At 46.2% G+C, this 27,181-nt stretch overlaps 1 protein-coding gene across 4 annotated transcripts in view; it reads left to right on the top strand.

Moving 5' to 3' along the window:
• Positions 1–27,181, top strand: part of LOC122923388 — a 110,708-nt gene that overhangs the window by 26,925 nt on the left and 56,602 nt on the right. Inside the window, exon 1 of one of the 4 annotated variants that reach the window (XM_044274186.1) lies at positions 22,942–23,059. The exons of the other annotated variants lie outside the window; for them this stretch is intronic. Coding sequence (XP_044130121.1) covers positions 22,990–23,059 — 70 coding nt within the window. The 5' untranslated portion in view covers positions 22,942–22,989. Of the gene's footprint in view, positions 1–22,941; positions 23,060–27,181 lie in introns of those variants that run through there. 4 annotated transcript variants of the gene reach the window in all.

Below are 27,181 nucleotides of genomic sequence, written 5' to 3'. Positions count from 1 at the left end.
CAGCCACCACTGCAACAGTCCATTGGCATATATTTAGGCCCAGCACACACACAGGCAGAGGAGAGAGGTCCCGTAACAGAGAATCTGGCTTCATGTCAGCAGAGAATCAGTCTGCATGTCATAGCAGAGAATGAGGCTTCACGTCAGCCACCACTGCAACAGTCCATTGGCATATATTTAGGCCCAGCACACACACAGGCAGAGGAGAGAGGTCCCGTAACAGAGAATCTGGCTTCATGTCAGCAGAGAATCAGTCTGCATGTCATAGCAGAGAATGAGGCTTCACGTCAGCCACCACTGCAACAGTCCATTGGCATATATTTAGGCCTAGCACACAGGCAGAGCAGAGAGGTCCCGTAACAGACAATCTGGCTTCATGTCAGCAGAGAATCAGTCTGCATGTCATAGCAGAGAATGAGGCTTCACGTCACCCACCACTGCAACAGTCCATTGGCATATATTTAGGCCTAGCACACAGGCAGAGCAGAGAGGTCCCGTAACAGACGATCTGGCTTCATGTCAGCAGAGAATCAGTCTGCATGTCATAGCAGAGAATCAGGCTTCACGTCACCCACCACTGTAAGAGTCCATTGTCATAAATTTAGGCCCAGCACCCAGGCAGAGGAGAGAGGTCCCGTAACAGACAATCTGGCTTCATGTCAGCAGAGAATCAGTCTGCATATCATAGCAGAGAATCAGGCTTCACGTCACCCACCACTGCAACAGTCCATTGGCATATATTTAGGCCTAGCACACAGGCAGAGGAGAGAGGTCCCGTAACAGACAATCTGGCTTCATGTCAGCAGAGAATCAGTCTGCATGTCATAGCAGAGAATCAGGCTTCACGTCAGCCACCACTGCAACAGTCCATTGTCATAAATTTAGGCCCAGCACCCAGGCAGAGGAGAGAGGTCCCGTAACAGACAATCTGGCTTCATGTCAGCAGAGAATTAGTCTGCATGTCATAGCAGAGAATCAGGCTTCATGTCAGCCACCACTGCAACAGTCCATTGGCATATATTTAGGCCTAGCACACAGGCAGAGGAGAGGTTCATTCAACTTTGGGTAGCCTCGCAATATAATGGTAAAATGAAAATAAAAATAGGATTGAATGAGGAAGTGCCCTGGAGTCCAATAATATATGGTTATGGGGAGGTAGTTAATGTCTAATCTGGACAAGGGACGGACAGGTCCTGTGGGATCCATGCCTGGTTCATTTTTATGAACGTCAGCTTGTCCACATTGGCTGTAGACAGGCGGCTGCGTTTGTCTGTAATGACGCCCCCTGCCGTGCTGAATACACGTTCAGACAAAACGCTGGCTGCCGGGCAGGCCAGCACCTCCAAGGCATAAAAGGCTAGCTCTGGCCACGTGGACAATTTAGAGACCCAGAAGTTGAATGGGGCCGAACCATCAGTCAGTACGTGGAGGGGTGTGCACACGTACTGTTCCACCATGTTAGTGAAATGTTGCCTCCTGCTAACACGTTGCGTATCAGGTGGTGGTGCAGTTAGCTGTGGCGTGTTGACAAAAGTTTTCCACATCTCTGCCATGCTAACCCTGCCCTCAGAGGAGCTGGCCGTGACACAGCTGCCTTGGCGACCTCTTGCTCCTCCTCTGCCTTGGCCTTGGGCTTCCACTTGTTCCCCTGTGACATTTGGGAATGCTCTCAGTAGCGCGTCTACCAACGTGCGCTTGTACTCGCGCATCTTCCTATCACGCTCCAGTGCAGGAAGTAAGGTGGGCACATTGTCTTTGTAGCGTGGATCCAGCAGGGTGGCAACCCAGTAGTCCGCACAGGTTAAAATGTGGGCAACTCTGCTGTCGTTGCGCAGGCACTGCAGCATGTAGTCGCTCATGTGTGCCAGGCTGCCCAGGGGTAAGGACAAGCTGTCCTCTGTGGGAGGCGTATCGTCATCGTCCTGCCTTTCCCCCCAGCCACGCACCAGTGATGGACCCGAGCTGCGTTGGGTGCCACCCCGCTGTGACCATGCTTCATCCTCATCCTCCTCCACCTCCTCCTCATCCTCGTCCTCCTCGTCCTCCAGTAGTGGGCCCTGGCTGGCCACATTTGTACCTGGCCTCTGCTGTTGCCAAAAACCTCCCTCTGAGTCACTTCGAAGAGACTGGCCTGAAAGTGCTAAAAATGACCCCTCTTCCTCCTCCTCCTCCTCCTCCTCCTGGGCCACCTCCTCTTCCATCATCGCCCTAAGTGTTTTCTCAAGGAGACATAGAAGTGGTATTGTAACGCTGATAACGGTGTCATCGCCACTGGCCATGTTGGTGGAGTACTCGAAACAGCGCAACAGGGCACACAGGTCTCGCATGGAGGCCCAGTCATTGGTGGTGAAGTGGTGCTGTTCTGTAGTGCGACTGACCCGTGCGTGCTGCAGCTGAAACTCCACTATGGCCTGCTGCTGCTCGCACAGTCTGTCCAGCATGTGCAAGGTGGAGTTCCACCTGGTGGGCACGTCGCATATGAGGCGGTGAGCGGGAAGGCCGAAGTTACGCTGTAGCGCAGACAGGCGAGCAGCAGGCAGGATGTGAACGCCGGAAGCGCGAACAGACGGCCCGCACTTTATGCAGCAGCTCTGACATGTCGGGGTAGTTGTGAATGAACTTCTGCACCACCAAATTCAGCACATGCGCCAAGCAAGGGATGTGCGTCAAATTGGCTAGTCCCAGAGCTGCAACGAGATTTCGCCCATTATCACACACCACCAGGCCGGGCTTGAGGCTCACCGGCAGCAACCACTCGTCGGTCTGTTGTTCTATACCCCGCCACAACTCCTGTGCGGTGTGGGGCCTGTCCCCCAAACATATGAGTTTCAGAATGGCCTGCTGACGTTTACCCCGGGCTGTGCTGAAGTTGGTGGTGAAGGTGTGTGGCTGACTGGATGAGCAGGTGGAAGAAGAGGAGGAGGAAGCCGAGAAGGAGGAGGTGGCAACAGGAGGCAAAGAATGTTGCCCTGCGATCCTTGGCGGCGGAAGGACGTGCGCCAAACAGCTCTCCGCCTGGGGCCCAGCTGCCACTACATTTACCCAGTGTGCAGTTAGGGAGATATAGCGTCCCTGGCCGTGCTTACTGGTCCACGTATCTGTGGTTAGGTGGACCTTGCCACAGATGGCGTTGCGCAGTGCACACTTGATTTTATCGGATACTTGGTTGTGCAGGGAAGGCACGGCTCTCTTGGAGAAGTAGTGCCGGCTGGGAACAACATACTGTGGGACAGCAAGCGACATGAGCTGTTTGAAGCTGTCTGTGTCCACCAGCCTAAATGACAGCATTTCATAGGCCAGTAGTTTAGAAATGCTGGCATTCAGGGCCAGGGATCGAGGGTGGCTAGGTGGGAATTTACGCTTTCTATCAAATGTTTGTGAGATGGAGAGCTGAACGCTGGCGTGTGACATGGTTGAGACGCTTGGTGACGGAGGTGGTGGTGGTGGTGTTGGTGGTACATCCCCTGTTTGCTGGGCGGCAGGTGCCAACGTTCCTCCAGAGGCGGAGGAAGAGGCCGAGGCGGCAGCAGCAGAATAGGCCGAGGCGGCAGCAGCAGAAGAGGTAGCAGGGGGAGCCTGAGTGACTTCCTTGGTTTTAAGGTGTTTACTCCACTGCAGTTCATGCTTTGCATGCAGGTGCCTGGTCATGCAGGTTGTGCTCAGGTTCAGAACGTTAATGCCTCGCTTCAGGCTCTGATGGCACAGCGTGCAAACCACTCGGGTCTTGTCGTCAGCACATTGTTTGAAGAAGTGCCATGCCAGGGAACTCCTTGAAGCTGCCTTTGGGGTGCTCGGTCCCAGATGGCGGCGGTCAGTAGCAGGCGGAGTCTCTTGGCGGCGGGTGTTCTGCTTTTGCCCACTGCTCCCTCTTTTGCTACGCTGTTGGCTCGGTCTCACCACTGCCTCTTCCTCCGAACTGTGAAAGTCAGTGGCACGACCTTCATTCCATGTGGGGTCTAGGACCTCATCGTCCCCTGCATCGTCTTCCACCCAGTCTTGATCCCTGACCTCCTGTTCAGTCTGCACACTGCAGAAAGACGCAGCAGTTGGCACCTGTGTTTCGTCATCATCAGAGACATGCTGAGGTGGTATTCCCATGTCCTCATCATCAGGAAACATAAGTGGTTGTGCGTCAGTGCATTCTATGTCTTTCACCGCTGGGGAAGGGCTAGGTGGATGCCCTTGGGAAACCCTGCCAGCGGAGTCTTCAAACAGCATAAGAGACTGCTGCATAACTTGAGGCTGAGACAGTTTCCCTGGTATGCATGGGGGTGATGTGACAGACTGATGGGGTTGGTTTTCAGGCGCCATCTGTGCGCTTTCTGCAGAAGACTGGGTGGGAGATAATGTGAACGTGCTGGATCCACTGTCGGCCACCCAATTGACTAATGCCTGTACCTGCTCAGGCCTTACCATCCTTAGAACGGCATTGGGCCCCACCATATATCGCTGTAAATTCTGGCGGCTACTGGGACCTGAGGTAGTTGGTACACTAGGACGTGTGGATGTGGCAGAACGGCCACGTCCTCTCCCAGCACCAGAGGGTCCACTAACACCACCACGACCATGTCCACGTCCGCGTCCCTTACTAGATGTTTTTCTCATTGTTATGGTTCACCACAACAACAAATATATTATTTGGCCCAATGTATTGTATTCAAATTCAGCGGGATATAAATTTGAGGCCTAGTATTTAGGCGCTGGGTGACCGGTATGGATTTAGTGACAGAATTAGACTTGGAAATGCACAGAAGCGTGTGTGTGAAGTTATTCTGAATGACCCTATGTGCACCTTCAATATGATCTACCCTTTTAGGGATAGATTTCAAATAGCTCTGATATAGCAGAAACGACTAAATTATGAAATTGCTAAATTGGGAATTGTATTTCAACCCAGAACAAGAAATGTGCTTGAACGGACACTAAATAACTTCGCCCAGCTACAGACAGCGTAACGAGAGATTTAGCGGGATATAAATTTGAGGCCTAGTATTTAGGCGCTGGGTGACAGGTATGGGTTTAGTGACAGAATTAGACTTGGAAATACACAGTAGCGGGTGTGTGTGAAGTTATTCTGAATGACCCAATGTGCACCTTGAATATTATATACCCTTTTAGGGATAGATTTCAAATAGCTCTGATATAGCAGAAACCACTAAATTATGAAATTGCTAAATTGGGAATTGTATTTCAACCCAGAACAAGAAATGTGCTTGAACGGACACTAAATAACTCACCCAGCTACAGCACTAAGGACAGATTTAGCGGGATATAAATTTGAGACCTAGTATTTAGGCGCTGGGTGACAGGTATGGGTTTAGTGCCAGAATTAGACTTGGAAATACACAGTAGCGGGTGTGTGTGAAGTTATTCTGAATGACCCAATGTGCACCTTGAATATTATATACCCTTTTAGGGATAGATTTCAAATAGCTCTGATATAGCAGAAACCACTAAATTATGAAATTGCTAAATTGGGAATTGTATTTCAACCCAGAACAAGAAATGTGCTTGAACGGACACTAAATAACTCGCCCAGCTACAGCACTAAGGACAGATTTAGCGGGATATAAATTTGAGGCCTAGTATTTAGGCGCTGGGTGACAGGTATGGGTTTAGTGACAGAATTAGACTTGGAAATACACAGTAGCGGGTGTGTGTGAAGTTATTCTGAATGACCCAATGTGCACCTTGAATATTATATACCCTTTTAGGGATAGATTTCAAATAGCTCTGATATAGCAGAAACCACTAAATTATGAAATTGCTAAATTGGGAATTGTATTTCAACCCAGAACAAAAAATGTGCTTTGACGGACACTAAATATCTTGCCCAGCAACAACAGTACAGCGGTAACGAGAGATTTAGCAGGATATAAATTTGAGGCCTAGTATTTAGGCGCTGGGTGACAGGTATGGGTTTAGTGACAGAATTAGACTTGGAAATACACAGTAGCGGGTGTGTGTGAAGTTATTCTGAATGACCCAATGTGCACCTTGAATATTATATACCCTTTTAGGGATAGATTTCAAATAGCTCTGATATAGCAGAAACCACTAAATTATGAAATTGCTAAATTGGGAATTGTACTTCAACCCAGAACAAAAAATGTGCTTTGACGGACACTAAATAACTTTCCCAGCTACAACAGGACAGCGGTAACGAGAGATTTAGCGGGATATAAATTTGAGGCCTAGTATTTAGGCGCTGGGTGACAGGTATGGGTTTAGTGACAGAATTAGACTTGGAAATACACAGTAGCGGGTGTGTGTGAAGTTATTCTGAATGACCCTATGTGCACCTTCAATATTATATACCCTTTTAGGGATAGATTTCAAATAGCTCTGATATAGCAGAAACCACTAAATTATGAAATTGCTAAATTGGGAATTGTACTTCAACCCAGAACAAAAAATGTGCTTTGACGGACACTAAATAACTTTCCCAGCTACAACAGGACAGCGGTAACGAGAGATTTAGCAGGATATAAATTTGAGGCCTAGTATTTAGGCGCTGGGTGACAGGTATGGGTTTAGTGACAGAATTAGACTTGGAAATACACAGTAGCGGGTGTGTGTGAAGTTATTCTGAATGACCCAATGTGCACCTTGAATATTATATACCCTTTTAGGGATAGATTTCAAATAGCTCTGATATAGCAGAAACCACTAAATTATGAAATTGCTAAATTGGGAATTGTACTTCAACCCAGAACAAAAAATGTGCTTTGACGGACACTAAATAACTTTCCCAGCTACAACAGGACAGCGGTAACGAGAGATTTAGCAGGATATAAATTTGAGGCCTAGTATTTAGGCGCTGGGTGACAGGTATGGGTTTAGTGACAGAATTAGACTTGGAAATACACAGTAGCGGGTGTGTGTGAAGTTATTCTGAATGACCCAATGTGCACCTTGAATATTATATACCCTTTTAGGGATAGATTTCAAATAGCTCTGATATAGCAGAAACCACTAAATTATGAAATTGCTAAATTGGGAATTGTACTTCAACCCAGAACAAAAAATGTGCTTTGACGGACACTAAATAACTTTCCCAGCTACAACAGGACAGCGGTAACGAGAGATTTAGCAGGATATAAATTTGAGGCCTAGTATTTAGGCGCTGGGTGACAGGTATGGGTTTAGTGACAGAATTAGACTTGAAATACACAGTAGCGGGTGTGTGTGAAGTTATTCTGAATGACCCAATGTGCACCTTGAATATTATATACCCTTTTAGGGATAGATTTCAAATAGCTCTGATATAGCAGAAACCACTAAATTATGAAATTGCTAAATTGGGAATTGTACTTCAACCCAGAACAAAAAATGTGCTTTGACGGACACTAAATAACTTTCCCAGCTACAACAGGACAGCGGTAACGAGAGATTTAGCAGGATATAAATTTGAGGCCTAGTATTTAGGCGCTGGGTGACAGGTATGGGTTTAGTGACAGAATTAGACTTGAAAATACACAGTAGCGGGTGTGTGTGAAGTTATTCTGAATGACCCAATGTGCACCTTGAATATTATATACCCTTTTAGGGATAGATTTCAAATAGCTCTGATATAGCAGAAACCACTAAATTATGAAATTGCTAAATTGGGAATTGTACTTCAACCCAGAACAAAAAATGTGCTTTGACGGACACTAAATAACTTTCCCAGCTACAACAGGACAGCGGTAACGAGAGATTTAGCGGGATATAAATTTGAGGCCTAGTATTTAGGCGCTGGGTGACCGGTATGGATTTAGTGACAGAATTAGACTGGGATATGGCCAAAAAATAACCACACTATTGCTGGTTAAATGCACTTGGTGACGGGCGCAGCTTGCCCCTGATGTAGTATATGGCCAAAAAATGAACAGACTATTGCTGGTTAAATGCACTTGGTGTCACAGCTTGACCAACCACACTACTGAGGGTTAAATGCACTTGGTGACGGGCGCAGCTTGCCCCTGATGTAGTATATGGCCAAAAAATAAACAGACTATTGCTGGTTAAATGCACTTGGTGTGACAGCTTCACCCTGATGTAGGCTTTAGCCAGAAAACAACCACACCATTGAGGGTTAAATGCACTTGGTGACAGGCGCAGCTTGCCCCTGATTTTGTATATGGCCAAAAAATGAACAGACTATTGCTGGTTAAATGCACTTGGTGTGACAGCTTCACCCTGATGTAGGCTTTAGCCAAAAAACAACCACACCATTGAGGGTTAAATGCACTTGGTGACAGGCGCAGCTTGCCCCTGATTTTGTATATGGCCAAAAAATGAACAGACTATTGCTGGTTAAATGCACTTGGTGTGACAGCTTCACCCTGATGTAGGCTTTAGCCAAAAAACAACCACACCATTGAGGGTTAAATGCACTTGGTGACAGGCGCAGCTTGCCCCTGATTTTGTATATGGCCAAAAAATGAACAGACTATTGCTGGTTAAATGCACTTGGTGTGACAGCTTCACCCTGATGTAGGCTTTAGCCAAAAAACAACCACACCATTGAGGGTTAAATGCACTTGGTGACAGGCGCAGCTTGCCCCTGATTTTGTATATGGCCAAAAAATGAACAGACTATTGCTGGTTAAATGCACTTGGTGTGACAGCTTCACCCTGATGTAGGCTTTAGCCAAAAAACAACCACACCATTGAGGGTTAAATGCACTTGGTCGCAGCTTGTGCTGGCGCACCACAAGACACAAAATGGCCGCCGATCACCCCAGAAAAATGTGACTGACAAACGGTCTGGGCAGCCTAAAAACAGTGAGCAATTGAGGATCAGCAGCTCAATGATCCACAGCTGCAGATCGATCAGTTAATCAAGTCCTTTGGAGGAGTTAATCTGCCTAATCTCGCCCTACTGTCGCAGCCGCAACCTCTCCCTACGCTAATCAGAGCAGAGTGACGGGCGGCGCTATGTGACTCCAGCTTAAATAGAGGCTGGGTCACATGGTGCTCTGGCCAATCACAGCCATGCCAATAGTAGGCATGGCTGTGATGGCCTCTTGGGGCAAGTAGTATGACGCTTGTTGATTGGCTGCTTTGCAGCCTTTCAAAAAGCGCCAAGAAAGCGTCACAAAAGCGCGAAGAAAGCGACGAACACCGAACCCGAACCCGGACTTTTACGAAAATGTCCGGGTTCGGGTCCGTGTCACGGACACCCCAAAATTCGGTACGAACCCGAACTATACAGTTCGAGTTCGCTCATCCCTACTTGTGAGCAGAACGTATATACGTGGAGTGAGCAACGTTCCCGGCTTACGTCAACGTAGGTAGTGGCAGCTGGTGTTTGGGTTGTTGAGTCTGTGCGTGTTTGGGGGTGAACTACACTCACTTAGAGGCCTGAGTGTGGGGTGTGCATGGAGTGAGAGCTGGGAGGTAGTCTGGGGCCCCTGGCAGACCCATCCCTGGTTGCGAGACGCGGATGCGTACGTGACACTTTGTTTCACAAGCTACGATGCAGATGAGAACAGAGCCAAACCAATCATCTCTACAGTTTTCATAATACAAACTTTTAAAAAAAAACATTTTCAGTATGTTTAAAGCTACTTTAATGAAAAGAAAAGTTTTTTAATGTGACTGAAAGCTTTCTAAGTCTGTATTTTTATCCTACTAGGCATCACAGTTCACAGCAAACACCTGGTACAATAGTGACCATAAAACCTAAAGAGGGGATGAGCACTATGGGGGGGATTTATCAAAATGGGTGTTTACCACACCAGTATCTACCCCCTGTGCCGCCAGAGGATGTGCTTAATTTATGATGAGCTCTGGAGTATAATAAAGTATGTAACTCAGGATCAGTACAGGATAAGTAATGTATGTACACAGTGACTGCACCAGCAGTATAGTGAGTGCAGCTCTGGACTATAATACAGGATGTAACTCAGGATCAGTACAGGATAAGTAATGTATGTACACAGTGACTGCACCAGCAGAATAGTGAGTGCAGCTCTGGACTATAATACAGGATGTAACTCAGGATCAGTACAGGATAAGTAATGTAATGTATGTACACAGTGACTCCACCAGCAGAATAGTGAGTGCAGCTCTGGAGTATAATACAGGATGTAACTCAGGATCAGTACAGGATAAGTAATGTAATGTATGCACACAGTGACTCCACCAGCAGAATAGTGAGTGCAGCTCTGGAGTATAATACAGGATGTAACTCAGGATCAGTACAGGATAAGTAATGTAATGTATGTACACAGTGACTGCACCAGCAGAATAGTGAGTGCAGCTCTGGACTATAATACAGGATGTAACTCAGGATCAGTACAGGATAAGTAATGTATGTACACAGTGACTGCACCAGCAGAATAGTGAGTGCAGCTCTGGAATATAATACAGGATGTAACTCAGGATCAGTACAGGATAAGTAATGTATGTACACAGTGACTCCACCGACAGAATAGTGAGTGCAGCTCTGGAGTATAATACAGGATGTAACTCAGGATCAGTACAGGATAAGTAATGTAATGTATGTACACAGTGACTGCACCAGTAGAATAGTGAGTGCAGCTCTGGAGTATAATACAGGATGTGTAACACCCCAGAGTTATGTTACGACACACCTCTACCCCACTTCTATCTGTTAAGAGCCTTTACCTTGTCATCTGATATGATTTTGCTCATGTCTTCACAACTGTGCATTCCAATTTTCCATGTTTACCAGCAGGTGGCAGCAATGCATTGGTAAGGAGCTTGTTACAGCTTAGTACATCTAAGCTGAGATGGTTCATTCCAGCTTAGCTCCCACTCTGTGGAGGTGTGGACTATTCCCACATCCTGCAGCTTGGGAGATTCAGTGTAGCTCACCCCCTGCTAGGGGTAGGGTGTGTGTGTCAGGAGTCCCCCTGTATAGGGAAAAAAAGCCAGAATCTTGTCTCGGCTGAGACATTGATCAAATACCCAGACTGAGCCCTGCAGCCTTGGCTGGATGACAAGACAGCAGACAATCTCTAGAGTTCCAGGATGACAGCATTCCCTGTGAGCCCATCTGTGATTAAAGTCCAAAAACCTAGGAGAAGCCATATTCCTCCTCAGCTAGTCAGTCCCCATACAGCAAATGATAAAGAGAAGTGCAGATGCTAAATTTCTGCCACAGTTACAGAACTAACAAGCAGATGTATTTTCCTGCAAGCTCCTGATTTATAGTGCAGAAGATTTATTCCTGCCAACCATTGCCAAAACCTGCTGGGACCAAAAACCAAAGCTGTATTTTGCTTGGATGAAAGTTATCTTCAGTAAAGCCAAGTTTGAATTTCACCTAAAGGTCTGGACATCAATTTCTGCAGCAAATCCATCTATTACTCAATTTATTGCAAGTAAGCCAGGAGCCCAGGAGTCCAGCCGTACCCAGGTAGGGGACACCGTTGACACAATTATAATCACCATACAGAGATATTATAGGCAATCACACCACTCTGGCATTCCTAACCTGGGGCGTGAGTTATAACACCTTGGAAAGGCCCTGTGATAGTACCCTGCGCACGCTTCAATTGGCGTCACGAACAAAACTACAAATTATTTGTCTACCCCGTTCCTGGTCACTGCAGATGTAACTCAGGATCAGTACAGGATAAGTAATGTATGTACACAGTGACTCTACCAGCAGAATAGTGAGTGCAGCTCTGGAGTATAATAAAGCAGTGGTCCCCAACCTTTTTTGCACCAAGGACTAGTTTCATGCAAGACAATTTTCCCAGGGACCGGGTGTGGTGGGGGGTTCTGGGGCGGGGCTTAGGGGGTGCTGGTCAGCGCTGACTGATTTACGCGCATAACAATAAACAAGGTACATATTAAAATATATAACACTATATAACGACTATATAAACTGACTAGGGTCTCTGCTGTACTGGTCTCTGCTGCACTGTACCATATTTTTCGACCTATAAGACGCACCGGACCATAAAATGCACCTAGGTTTTAAAGGAGGACAATAATAAAATAATATTTTCCATTACACCGTAGGTCAGACCAGCAATCAGACCCCCAATGTTAATCAGACCTCAGATCAACCCCCGAACCTTCAGCCATCTATCAGCCCCCATGTCAGCCATCAGCCCCCATGTCAGCCAGCCATCAGCCCCATGTCAGCCAGCCATCAGCCCCATGTCAGCCAGCCATCAGCCCCCCATGTCATCCAGCCATCAGCCCCCTCATGTCAGCCAGCCATCAGCCCCCTCATGTCAGCCAGCCATTAGCCCCAATGTCAGCCAGCCATCAGCCCCAATGTCAGCCAGCCATCAGCCCCCCATGTCAGTTATCAGACCCCATGTCAGACAGCCATCAGACCCCATGTCAGACAGCTATCAGCCCCCCATGTCAGACAGCCACCAGCCCCCCATGTCAGACAGCCACCAGCCCCCATGTCAGACAGCCATCAGCCCCCCATGCCAGACAGCCATCAGCCCCCCATGTCAGACAGCCATCAGCCCCCAGCCATTAGCGTAAATAAAAAAAAATAAAAAACACTTACCTCTCCTGCTCCTGGACGCTACTGCTCCTCACCATCGTGATCCTCTTCATCCTGCTGTCGGCTGTGTATCATAGGCGTGGTGCACAGTCTGAGGTCACAGTATGCCCTCACATTGTGCGCAGCCCTGCACAGCCGACAGCCAAGCCGAGGACCAGGAACCGGTGATTACAGATCCTTCACCGTTTTCTGGTCCTCCGGTACTAATGAAGCGCTTACATAATGGAAGCACTTCGTTAGTACCGTGTTAAAGACGGCCCTGATTGCTGCGGCCCGGCAAACATTCTTCCAGGGCCCGGTCCTGGGCCGCGGCCCGGCGGTTGGGGACCGCTCTAATAAAGGATGTAACTCAGGATCAGTACAGGATAAGTAACGTACATACACAGTGACTGCACTAGCAGAATTGTGAGTTCAGCTCTGGAATATAATAGAAACATAGAAACATAGAAACATAGAATGTGTCGGCAGATAAGAACCATTTGGCCCATCTAGTCTGCCCAATATATCTGAATCCTATGAATAGTCCCTGGCCCTATCTTATATGAAGGATAGCCTTATGCCTATCCCATGCATGCTTAAACTCCTTCACTGTATTTGCCGCTACCACTTCTGCAGGAAGGCTAATCCATGCATCCACTACTCTCTCAGTAAAGTAATACTTCCTTATATTACTTTTAAACCTTTGCCCCTCTAATTTAAAACTGTGTCCTCTTGTGGTAGTTTTTCTTCTTTTAAATATGCTCTCCTCCTTTACCGAGTTGATTCCCTTTATGTATTTAAAGTTTCTATCATATCCCCTCTGTCTCTTCTTTCTTCCAAGCTATACATATTAAGGTCTTTTAACCTTTCCTGGTAAGTTTTATCCTGCAATCCATGTACCTAGTTTAGTAGCTCTTCTCTGAACTCTCTCTAGAGTATCTATATCCTTCTGGAGATATGGCCTCCAGTACTGCGCACAATACTCCAAGTGAGGTCTCACCAGTGATTCTGTACAGCGGCATAAGCACTTCACTCTTTCTACTGCTTATACCTCTCCCTATACATCCAAGCATTCTGCTGGCATTTCGTGCTGCTTTATTACATTGTCTTCCCACCTTTAAGTCTTCTGAAATAATTACTCCTAAATCCCTTTCCTCAGATACTGAGGTCAGGACTGTGTCAAATATTCTATATTCTGCCCTTGGGTTTTTACGCCCCAGGTGCATTATCTTGCACTTATCCACATTAAATTTCAGTTGCCAGAGTTCTGACCATTCTTCTAGTTTTCCTAAATCCTTTTCCATTTGGCGTTTCCCTCCAGGAACATCAACCCTGTTACATATCTTTGTGTCATCAGCAAAAAGACAAACCTTACCATCGAGGCCTTTTGCAATATCACTTATGAAGATATTAAACAAAATTGGTCCCAGTACAGATCCCTGTGGAATCCCACTGGTAACATGACCTTGTTTTGAATGTTCTCCATTGACTACAACCCTCTGTTGTCTGTCACTCAGCCACTGCCTAATCCACTCAACAATATGGGAGTCCATGCTCAATGACTGCAGTTTATTGATAAGTCTTCTATGTGGGACAGTGTCAAAAGCCTTACTAAAATCTAGATATGCGATGTCTACTGCACCTCCACCGTCTATTATTTTAGTCACCCAGTCAAAAAAATCTATAAGATTTGTTTGACATGATCTCCCTGAAGTAAACCCATGCTGTTTTTCATCTTGCAATCCATGGGATTTTAGATGTTCCACAATCCTATCCTTTAATAGGGTTTCCATTAATTTGCCTACTATTGATGTCAGACTCACTGGTCTATAGTTGCTCGATTCCTCCCTACTACCTTTCTTGTGAATGGGCACGACATTTGCCAATTTCCAATCTTCCGGGACGACTCCTGTTACTAATGATTGGTTAAATAAATCTGTTAACGGTTTTGCCAGCTCACCACTAAGCTCTTTTAATAATTTTGGGTGTATCTCATCAGGCCCCTGTGACTTATTTGTCTTCACTTTAGACAGCAAACTTAGAACATCTTCCTCTGTAAAGACACATGCATCAAACGATTTAATAGTCATCCTTTCTAGTGGAGGTCCTTCTCCTTCTTTTTCTTTTGTAAAAACTGAACAGAAGTATTCATTAAGGCAGTCGGCTAGCCCTTTATTCTCTTCTACATACCTTCCGTCCTTTATTTTTAATTTAGTTATTCCTTGTTTTAATTTCCTTTTTTCATTTATATATCTGAAGAATGTCTTATCCCCTTTTTTCATAGACTGAGCTAGTTTTTCTTCTGCCTGAGCTTTAGAAGTTCTTATAACTTGCTTGGCCTCTTTCTGCCTAATCTTGTAGATTTCCTTATCTTCATTGCTCTGGGTTTTTTTATAATTACAAAATGCTAGCTTTTTATTTTTAATGATTTGGGCCACTTCTGCTGAGTACCACAGTGGTCTCTTCCTTTTTTTGCTTTTACTGACAAGTCTAATGCAATTTTCTGTTGCCTTCAATAATGCACCTTTTAAGTAGTCCCATTTCTCCTGGACTCCATGTAATCCGTTCCAGTCTGATAAGGACTCATTTATGACTAATTTCATTTTTGAAAAGTCTGTTTTTCTAAAATCTAAAACTTTTGTTTTTGTGTGGTGGGACTCTTTCACAGTTCTTATATTAAACCACACTGACTGGTGATCACTAGATCCCAAGGTTTCGCCTACAATGACATCATATACCGAATCCCCATTTGTGAATATCAAATCCAAAATGGCCTCCCTCCGGGTTGGCTCCTCAACCATTTGTTGTAGGGATAACCCCAGTAGGGAATTTAGAATATCTGTACTCCTGGTAGAACTTGCTATTTTGGTTTTCCAGTTTATATCTGGAAGATTGAAATCTCCCATAATGATAACTTCTCCTTTCATTGTCATTTTAGCTATTTCTTCAACTAGTAGATCATCTAGTTCTTTAACTTGATCAGGTGGTCTATATATCACACCTACACGAGTTACTGCATGATTAGCAAACTGCAACGTAACCCAAACTGACTCTATGTTGGCCTCACCAACTTGTATTAGGTTAGATTTAATGCTATCTTTCACATACAGGGCCACTCCTCCTCCTTTCTTGCCTTCTCTGTCTCTTCTGTATAAAGAGTACCCTGGTATGGTTATGTCCCAGTCATTTCTTTCATTAAACCATGTCTCCGTAACAGCCACTAAATCTACATTCTCAGATGCCATTATTGACCCAAGTTCATTGATTTTTTTACCTAAACTGCGAGCATTTGTAGAGAGGACTCGGAGCTTATTTCTTACCCTCTGTGCTTCTGACCTGTTCTGGCATTGTTTCGGGGGGCAATTGGACTCTTTTATTTTCACTCTTTTGCCCCCCCCCCCTTCCTAGTTTAAATACTCTTTCGCAAATTCTTGGAGTTGTTCACTAAGTACATTTGTTCCTTTGAGAGAAAGATGCAAACCATCTTTTTTGTACAGTTCCTTTCTATTCCAAGTAGAGCTATTATGAGAAACAAAGCCAAATCCTTGCTCTTGACACCATTTACCAAGCCATGTGTTGAACTCCTTTATACGCCTCTGCCTATCATTCTGAACATTATGTACAGGCAGAACTTCAGAAAATGAAATGGTGGATGCAAAATCCTGTACGTCATTACCAAGTGTGATAAAAGATTTTTTCACCTCTGACACTTCATTGCAAGCCAGGTCATTTGTCCCTAGATGGACAAGAACATCCACGTCCCCTTCCTGCTTTGCTTGCTTAACAATATTAATAATACGTCTTCTATCTCTTCTAGCAGTAGCCCCAGGGAGACATCTCACAAAACCATTTTCTTTAAGCTCCACACTTCTTATGATTGAATCACCCAGCAACAGCTGCTTCCTTTGAGACTTCACTTTATCTTTTTTGTCCTTGGCTGCAGTCTTGCATACATTAGACATAGGAGTCGATGGTTTCTCACCCTCTGTGCTTGAGTCCATATCCATGTTGTCCTTACATTCTGAGAGTGCTGCAAATGAATTTTGGAGAATCACCGACTGTGGGACATGTCTTCTATCCACCACTCTAAGTCTTCCAGAACCTACAGTAACCCATCTGCCATTTCTGGGGGTCCTCTGTGGCAGTGGCATTGCAGCAGTCCTAGCTGGAGTTTGTTTAACAGATAATTTAAATATCTCAGATTTCAAAAATGCAATTTCCTGCTGCAGTAAGGAGAACTGTCTACAGATCTGACAGCATCCGAATCTATACAGGATGGAATCTAATACAGGATGGAATCTAATACAGGATGGAACTCAGGATCAGTACAGGATAAGTAATGTATGTACACAGTGACTACACCAGCAGAATAGTGATTGCAGCTCTGCAGTATAATAAAGGATGTATTACTATAGAGTAGGGCTGCAACGATTAATCGTTGTAATCGATTATATTCGATAACTGGATTCGTTGTCGACGAATCCAGTTATCGAATAATCGCCGATTCGTTGCTATGCGGGCGGGCGGTCGCTGCATCTTTATTTTACCTTTTTACAATGACGCTCCTGTAACAGCCAGGCAGAGCGGACGGCGGCGTAACGTCACTCACTCACGTGACACGCCTGCTCCGCCTCCTTCATTCAAGAGGTGGGCGGAGCAGGTGCGTCACGTGAGTGAGTGACGTTGCGCCGCCGTCCGCTCTGCCTGGCTGTTACAGGAGCGTCATTGTAAAAAGGTAAAATAAAGATGCAGTGATTAGTCCGACTTATAAGCATCGGGGCCGGGGCTGTTATGGGGAGGGGGGAGGATCTGTCTATGGCACTGCTATGGGGAGGGGGGTCTGTGTATAGCACTGCTATGGGGAGGGGGGTCTGTGTATAGCACTGCTATGGGGAGGGGGGAGAGATCTGTCTATGGCACTGCTATGGGGAGGGGGGTCTGTGTATAGCACTGCTATGGGGAGGAGGGGGGGTCTGTGTATGGCACTGCTATGGGAAGGGGGATCTGTGCACTGTTATGAGGAAAGGGATCTGTGCACTGTTATGCCCATAACAGTGCACATATCCCCCTCTCCATAACAGCGCCACCCACAGATCCCCCTCTCCATAACTACGCCACCCACAGATCCCCCTCTCCATAACTGCGCCACCCACAGATCCCCCTCTCCATAACTACGCCACCCACAGATCCCCCTCTCCATAACTACGCCACCCACAGATCCCCCTCTCCATAACTGCGCCACCCACAGATCCCCCTCTCCATAACTGCGCCACCCACAGATCCCCCTCTCCATAACTGCGCCACCCACAGATCCCCCTCTCCATAACTGCGCCACCCACAGATCCCCCTCTCCATAACTACACCACCCACAGATCCCCCTCTCCATAACTACGCCGTCCACAGATCCCCCTCTCCATAACTACGCCGTCCACAGATCCCCCTCTCCATAACTACGCCGTCCACAGATCCCCCTCTCCATAACTACACCGTCCACAGATCCCCCATAATAGTGTCGTCCACAGATCCCCCATAAGTGTCGTCCACAGATCCCCCATAATAGTGTCGTCCACAGATCCCCCATAATAGTGTCGTCCACAGATCCCCCATAATAGTGTCGTCCACAGATCCCCCATAATAGTGTCATCAACAGATCCCCCATAATAGTGTCGTCCACAGATCCCCCATAATAGTGTCGTCCACAGATCCCCCATAATAGTGTCGTCCACAGATCCCCCATAATAGTGTCGTCCACAGATCCCCCATAATAGTGTCGTCCACAGATCCCCCATAATAGTGTCGTCCACAGATCCCCCATAATAGTGTCGTCCACAATTTGTTTTAATATGGCCTTTGAACATAATTTTTCAAGTAAGATCATATAAACCTCTGTTTTGTAATTTTGTCGTTTTTCCTGATTAATCGATTAATCGTAGAAATTAATCGGCAACTAATCGATTATTCAAATAATCGTTAGTTGCAGCCCTACTATAGAGACCGGCACTCTAAATCTGAAGTCACGCAAAGGGTCCAAATGTAGCTAATTTTTTAGCATATTTAACATCAATAATACATAAACACACCCCTAAATAAAATACAAAAAATACAATAAAATAAGATACACTAGAAGAGGATAAAAGAAGGTCCCCCTTGGAAAATGTAGGTATTAGTTCTGTGACATTTACATCACCTATTAGGGAGAAGAATAGAAAAAAATATTTCAAACACTGCAAAGAGTATAAAAAAGGAGCACAATGTTTGGCTGTCTATGTAATTGCCCCATTAGTCCACATCAAATCTGTATAGTCACCATGCGGTATTTATAATATGGCCATCAGTTCAATATAAACCTGTCACGGTAGGTAAGATAAGGGAAGGAAACAGAACACAACAATGCAAACAAAACACCTGACTAGGCCCCAAATGCTAGGGAACAAAGGGGTCACCTCCTAGCAATCCCTAAAACACTTTCCGTAAGCTGCTATGCCCATGTGCATATCTGGATGGTAGATATGCACATGCCCACGTACCTAGAACTATAACACTGAACCAAACCCTCAGCTGTAGGGAAGAGGGAAAGAGACACCCAGCTCCTTCTACAACCGAAGGAGCTAGCATCACCCTAGGGGCCTAGTAAAAACAGCCCCAGAAGGAAAAAAGGGAAAAGGACTTCTCTTGAGATGTGTTGGAGCAGACGATCCACCAAACTACCAGAGCTCACAAAAGGCAGAACTATAACCCGCAAAGGCTATAGGAAGAGGGAGGAATAAATAGCCTCACCAATTACCTAAATAACAACAGCTGGGAGGAGGTGGGAATCTGCTCAAACCCACAACAAAACAAACTGTCAGATCGAGTCACGTGCAGCAATTCTGACAGATCTCCTCAGAACACCCACAGGGCAGGGTATGACAAAACCACTGCAGGATGGATTCTTAATGTTACTTGTAGAGCAGTACAGGATGCAACTCAGGATCAGTACAGGATAAGTAATGTATGTACACAGTGACTGCACCAGCAGAATAGTGAGCGCAGCTCTGGAGTATAATACAGGATGCAACTCAGGATCAGTACGGGATAAGTAATGTATGTACACAGTGACTGCACCAGCAGAATAGTGAGCGCAGCTCTGGAGTATAATACAGGATGCAACTCAGGATCAGTACGGGATAAGTAAAGTAATGTATGTACACAGTGACTCCACCAGCAGAATAGTGAGTGCAGCTCTGGAGTATAATACATGATGTAACTCAGGATCAGTACAGGATAAGTAATGTATGTACACAGTGACTGCACCAGCAGAATAGTGAGTGCAGCTCTGGAGTATAATACAGGATGTAACTCAGCATCAGTACAGGATAAGTAATGTAATGTATGTACACAGTGACTCCACCAGCAGAATAGTGAGTGCAGCTCTGGAGTATAATACAGGATGTAACTCAGGATCAGTACAGGATAAGTAATGTAATGTACGTACACAGTGACTGCACCAGCCTCTCCCTCTATCCGACCACAACCTACTCACCTTCTCTTCACTGGTCTCTTCTGCAGCTCCCCCGGTCCACACACTAGCACACCCCCGCAGGAACCTCAAACATCTCGACTTTCGCTTGTTTCTGACTCTCTTCTCCCACTCTCTACCATCTGTTGCCTCCAAGACCCAGAAGCTGCTACCACCCTATATAACACCACACTAAGAACAGCTCTCGACACTGTTGCCCCCCTCACACACAACAAAATACGGAAAATCAACAGACAACCCTGGCACACCAACCTGACCAGAAAACTTAGACAAGCTTCCAGGGCTGCTGAGCGGCGATGGAAGAAATCCCATTCTAAAGATCATTTCACTGCATACAAGCAATCCCTTCTCATATTCAAATCCTCACTCGCTGATGCAAAACAGGCTTACTTCTCATCTCTCATATCTTCCCTGTCACACAGCCCTAAACAACTTTTAACTCCCTTCTCTGTCCCCCAGCGCCCCCACCCTCTCCTCTCTTCTCAGCTGAGGACTTTGACAAATATTTCAAACAAAAGATAGTCCACATCAGAGAAAGCTTTACTGCACAGTCCCCACAGACCCTCTACACAACTGCTCAGTTCTCTTCTCCCAAAACCCGCTTCTCCACCATTACAGAAGAAAAACTCTCCACTCTACTCTCCAAATCTCATCTGACCACCTGTGCACTTGACCCAATCCCATCCCACCTCATCCCTAACCTCACCACAGTGTTTATCCCAGCCCTAACTCATCTCTTCAACCTATCACTAAACTCTGGTGTCTTCCCCTCTGCTTTTAAGCATGCTACCATTACACCCATCCTCAAAAAGCCTTCACTTGACCCATCTTTCTTGTCCAGTTATCGCCCCATATCACTTCTTCCGTATGCCTCAAAGCTACTTGAACAACATGTCCATTCAGAACTGTCCTCCCACCTCTCCTCCTGCTCCCTCTTTGACCGTCTACAATCTGGCTTCCGACCCCACCACTCGACCGAGACTGCCCTTACCAAAGTCACCAATGACCTACTGACAGCCAAAACCAAGAAACAATACTCTGTCCTCCTTCTCCTTGACCTGTCCTCTGCCTTCGACACTGTTGACCACTCCCTTCTGTTGCAAACGCTTTCATCTCTTGGCATCACTGACCTGGCCCTCTCCTGGATCACATCATACCTCACAGACCGGACGTTTAGCGTCTCGCACTCCGGCACCACCTCCTCGTCTCATTCCCTCTCTGTTGGTGTCCCGCAAGGCTCTGTCCTAGGACCCCTGCTCTTCTCTATCTACACTTTTGGCCTGGGACAGCTCATAGAGCCCCATGGCTTTCAGTATCACTCCTACGCTGACGACACACAAATCTACCTCTCTGGTCCAGACATCACCACCTTACTATCAAGAATCCCACAATGTCTATCTTCTATATCATCCTTCTTTGCCTCTCGCTTTCTTAAACTTAACATGGATAAGACAGAATTCATAATCTTTCCCCCATCTTGTTCAACCCCCCCCCCCCCCAACAGACCTATCTATCTATCATGATCAATGGCTGCACACTCTCCCCAGTCAACTAAGCCCGCTGCCTTGGAGTGACCTTGGATTCTGCCCTTTCCTTCCGACCGCACATCCAAGCCCTTTCCACCACCTGCCGCCTCCAACTCAAAAACATCTCCCGCATCCGTGCTTTCCTTAACTTTGAATCTGCAAAAATGCCCTCATTATCTCCCGCCTAGACTACTGCAATATTCTCCTCTGTGGCCTTCCATCTAGCACTCTCGCACCCCTCCAATCTATCCTCAACTCTGCTGCCCGACTAATCCACCTCTCACCCTATTACTCCTCTGACTCTCCCCTCTGCCAATCCCTTCACTGGCTACCCACTGCCCCGCAAATTCACTTCAAAGTACTAACAAATACATATAAGGCCATCCATAACCTGTCCCCTCCCTACATCTCTGAGCTACTTTCCTGATACACCCCCACACGCAATCTCCGATCCTCACAAGACCTCCTTCTCTCCTCTCCTCTTATTGCCTCTTCCCACAATCGACTCCAAGATTTCTCCCGTGCCTCCCCCATACTCTGGAACTCGCTACCTCAACATATCAGACTCTCACCTACAGTGGAATCCTTCAAAAAAAAACTGAAAACTCACCTCTTCAGACAAGCCTACAACCAGTGACCCTGCTGCCTCTATACCGCCATAACCAACTTCACCCGCACCTACTGTGTCCTTCTCCCATACCATGTAGATTGTAAGCCCTCACGGGCAGGGCCCTCTCTCCTTCTGTACCAGTTTGTAACTCATCTTGTTTATGATTAGTGCAATTGTCTGTATTATGTATGTGCACCGCTTATCATATGTACAGCGCTATGGAATGAATGGCGCTTTAATAATAAATAATAATAATTGTGGAACCAGTTCTGCTGCCTTTTTTGAGCAGTGATGATCCAACAAGGTGACAACAAACTGCCCCTTCTGCTGCGCTCCGCACACTTTAAAAAAAAGTCTCAGCAGCATAAGGGGAAAAGAAAGATAAAAATGGCTTTTGCACCAAATTTTGTGAATTTGTTTTACACCAAGAATCTAGAGGAAAACCACAAAAGTATTTTAGAAAGCGTTTCATTTATGCAGCAATGAAGACATTATAAATATATATATAACTTTTTAAAAGATAAAGTAGTATTTTATTTAAAAAAAAGCAACTGTTAAGCGTAACAATACAATACAGCAGACAGAGCTCACTGTTGTGAAGCTAAAGGGTTAAAAAATTAGTGTCCAAAGGTGAAATTGAAACTGTGTAGTCATTTTCCCGCCAAGAACCATGAAGCCAAGACAGATGTCTGCACTTACTACAGTCGCTGCCATTCTCTGCGCGCTCTCTCCTGTATATGGGGGTAAGTACTGGACAATGCGGGCGAGAGTTAGGCCAGCGCCCCCCGACCATGTAGAAGAGGAGCTCAGGGGCATGCCAAAGAAGGACTACAAGTAGCAGCACACTGCTGTATGCAGACACGTGCATATGAAGGCGTCAGGTCCATCTACATACGACAAGCTGGCTTCTATCAGACGGGTGCAAGTACCGTACAGTGGTGTGTTAACCGCAGGATGTGCATGCATTAACCCTTTCCCTACCCTAGACCAGTGTTCCTCAGCTCCAGTCCTAAGGTTCCACCGGTCATGTTTTCAGGATTTCCTGAGTATTGAGAAGGTGATATAATTAGTGTCTGTGCATCAGGACTTCCCACAGGTCTTCATTCTGTGGGATCTTCTCAAATCATGACCAGCAGGTGGGTCCTGAGGACTGGAGTTGAGGAACACTGCCCCAGCTTCTTCTGCTCCTTCACTTCCCTGCAGACGGGGCTGGCTTCAAAACAGAAAATCTGTCTGTGTTTTTGTGTGGATTTCTGTGTTTCTGCACCAAATTTGATGTGGATTTTCTGATAACTGATATTATTATACACTGGTGCTATTATACACCGATACTATTATACACTGCTATTATTATACATTGGTACTATTATATAACAGTTCTATTATACACTGTACTATACACTGGTGCTATTATACACCGATACTATTATACACTGGTACATAGAGATGAGCCAATTTAATATTTTGAAATTCGTTCACGCTTCGTTTGCTGGTAAAAGCAGAATTGCATTATGGATTCCATTACCAGCCTAGTACAAGCTTATAATAGTACCAGTGTATAATAATATCAGTGTATTATAGCACCAGTGTTATGTATAATAGTGTCAGTGTATAATAGCACCAGTATATAAAAGTATCAGTCTATAATAGTACAAGTGTATAATAGTATCCGTGTATAATAGTAGCAGTCTATAATAGTACCAGTGGATAATAATACCAGTGGATAATAATAGTGTATAATAGTACCAGTGTTATGTATAATAGTATCTGTGTATAATAGTACCAGCCTATAATAGTACCAGTGGATAATAATACGAGTGTATAATAGTATGTGTATAATAATACCCGTATATAATAGTACCAGTCTATAATAGTACCAGTGGATAATAATACCAGTGGATAATAGTACAGTGTATAATAGTATGTTGATAATAATACCCGTATATAATAGTACCAGTCTATAATAGTACCAGTGGATAATAATATCAGTGTATAATAGTACATAATGCTTATATAATAGTATATACTAGTACCAGCATTTATACTAGTACCAGTTTATTATATAAATTTCCTAAATCAATGTCTGTTTGTCTGTCCTTTATTGGTATCCAAACCCCTGAACCCAATGGACACCAAATTCGGCACATAGTTACATCAGGTGTCTGGGAAGAGTTTTGTAAAGGACTCAGCTCTTTAGGATGTAGTAGCCAATAGGAGGTCACAGCTTCACTCACATTCTGACTGCATTCACACAGTCACATGACCCTTATTAGCCAATAGAAACGTACAGGTCCCTCAGTTATATCGTCACTGACATACACACAGTCACATGACCCTTATCAGCCAATAGAAACGTACAGGTCCCTCAGTTATATCGTCACTGACATACACACAGTCACATGACCCTTATCAGCCAATGGAAGCTCTCAGGTCCTTCAGTCTTGACATACACACAAATTTACACCAGGTTTCCATAACAACACAGCCATTTTTTTTTTTTTTTACTGTTAGGCTAAATGCACATGATCTGAATTGCGCGTGGATTTTCCTGCTGGATTTGCGTGCGGAAAATCCGCACCGTAGGTCGTGCACATTGTATTCTATGAAAATGTAAAATTCTCATGTACACGATGCAGATTTTGAAATCCACAGCATGTCAATTCATTTTATTTTTCCTGACTGGATTTTCTCCATTCACTTCAATTGGGAGACTAAAATCCGCATGTGGATTGTCCTCCCAGATTTCCCTGCGAATACGGCCTCATGCACACGACCGTTGTTGTGTCCCGTGTCCGTTGTTCCGTTTTCCGTGATTTTCTGCGGACCCATTGACTTTCAATGGGTCTTTGGAAAACTCGGCTAATGCACTGTTTGTCATCCGCGTCCGTGATCCGTGTTTCCAGTCTGTGAAAAAAATATGACCTGTCCTATTTTTTTCACGGACAGCGGTTCGCGGACCTATTCAAGTCAATGGGTCCGTGAAAAAGCACAGAGGCACACAAGATTGTCATCCGCGTCTGCGCGTCCGTTTTTTTCCTATCATTTGCATGGCAAACTTGACTTAGATTTTTTTTTACTTTCCTTCATGTCTGGAGATCCTCCAAAAATAAAGGAAGACACACGGGATCAAAAACGGACACGGATCACGGAATAACGGAACCCTTTTTTGCGGACCGCAAAAAAATACTGTCGTGTGCATGAGGCCTACCTCCGCACATTAATTCTGAATGTTGGCATTTACCCTTACAGGTCACTGGTGAGGGAGTGGGCACTGTAGAGGTCACAGTTAAGGAGGTGTGGTGCAGTGGAGGTCACAGTTAGGGAGGTGTGGTGCAGTGGAGGTCACAGTTAGGGAGGTGTGGTGCTGTGGAGGTCACAGTTAGGGAGGTGTGGTGCTGTGGAGGTCACAGTTAGGGAGGTGTGGTGCTGTGGAGGTCACAGTTAAGGAGGTGTGGTGCTGTGGAGGTCACAGTTAGGGAGGTGTGGTGCTGTGGAGGTCACAGTTAGGGAGGTGTGGTGCTGTGGAGGTCACAGTTAGGGAGGTGTGGTGCTGTGGAGGTCACAGTTAGGGAGGTGTGGTGCTGTGGAGGTCACAGTTAAGGAGGTGTGGTGCTGTGGAGGTCACAGTTAGGGAGGTGTGGTGCTGTGGAGGTCACAGTTAAGGAGGTGTGGTGCTGTGGAGGTCACAGTTAGGGAGGTGTGGTGCTGTGGAGGTCACAGTTAAGGAGGTGTGGTGCTGTGGAGGTCACAGTTAGGGAGGTGTGGTGCTGTGGAGGTCACAGTTAAGGAGGTGTGGTGCTGTGGAGGTCACAGTTAGGGAGGTGTGGAGCTGTGGAGGTCACAGTTAAGGAGGTGTGGTGCTGTGGAGGTCACAGTTATGGAGGTGTGGTGCTGTGGAGGTCACTGTTAAGGAGGTGTGGTGCTGTGGAGGTAACAGTTAAGGAGGTGTGGTGCTGTGGAGGTCACAGTTAAGGAGGTGTGGTGCAGTGGAGGTCACAGTTAAAGAGGTGTGGTGCAGTGGAGGTCACAGTTAAGGAGGTGTGGTGCTGTGGAGGTCACAGTTAGGGAGGTGTGGTGCTGTGGAGGTCACAGTTAGGGAGGTGTGGTGCTGTGGAGGTCACAGTTAGGGAGGTGTGGTGCTGTGGAGGTCACAGTGAAGGAGGTGTGGTGCTGTGGAGGTCACAGTTAGGGAGGTGTGGTGCTGTGGAGGTCACAGTTAAAGAGGTGTGGTGCTGTGGAGGTCACAGTTAAAGAGGTGTGGTGCTGTGGAGGTCACAGTGAAGGAGGTGTGGTGCTGTGGAGGTCACAGTTAGGGAGGTGTGGTGCTGTGGAGGTCACAGTTAGGGAGGTGTGGTGCTGTGGAGGTCACAGTTAAGGAGGTGTGGTGCTGTGGAGGTCACAGTTAAGGAGGTGTGGTGCTGTGGAGGTCACAGTTATGGAGGTGTGGTGCTGTGGAGGTCACAGTTAAAGAGGTGTGGTGCTGTGGAGGTCACAGTTAAAAAGGTGTGGTGCTGTGGAGGTCACAGTTAAGGAGGTGTGGTGCTGTGGAGGTCACAGTTAGGGAGGTGTGGTGCTGTGGAGGTCACAGTTAGGGAGGTGTGGTGCTGTGGAGGTCACAGTTAGGGAGGTGTGGTGCTGTGGAGGTCACAGTTAGGGAGGTGTGGTGCTGTGGAGGTCACAGTTAGGGAGGTGTGGTGCTGTGGAGGTCACAGTTAAGGAGGTGTGGTGCTGTGGAGGTCACAGTTAGGGAGGTGTGGTGCTGTGGAGGTCACAGTTTAAAGAGGTGTGGTGCTGTGGAGGTCACAGTTAAAGAGGTGTGGTGCTGTGGAGGTCACAGTTAAGGAGGTGTAATGCTGTGGAGGTCACAGTTAAGGAGGTGTGGTGCTGTGGAGGTCACAGTTAGGGAGGTGTGGTGCTGTGGAGGTCACAGTTAGGGAGGTGTGGTGCTGTGGAGGTCACAGTTAAGGAGGTGTGGTGCTGTGGAGGTCACAGTTAAAGAGGTGTGGTGCTGTGGAGGTCACAGTTAAAGAGGTGTGGTGCTGTGGAGGTCACAGTGAAGG

This window comes from Bufo gargarizans, unplaced genomic scaffold, assembly GCF_014858855.1.
Source record: "Bufo gargarizans isolate SCDJY-AF-19 unplaced genomic scaffold, ASM1485885v1 original_scaffold_1546_pilon, whole genome shotgun sequence".
Lineage (NCBI taxonomy): Eukaryota > Metazoa > Chordata > Amphibia > Anura > Bufonidae > Bufo > Bufo gargarizans.
The sequence above is the reverse complement of the archived record's forward strand: the minus strand, read 5'-3'. Positions and strand labels throughout refer to the sequence as shown.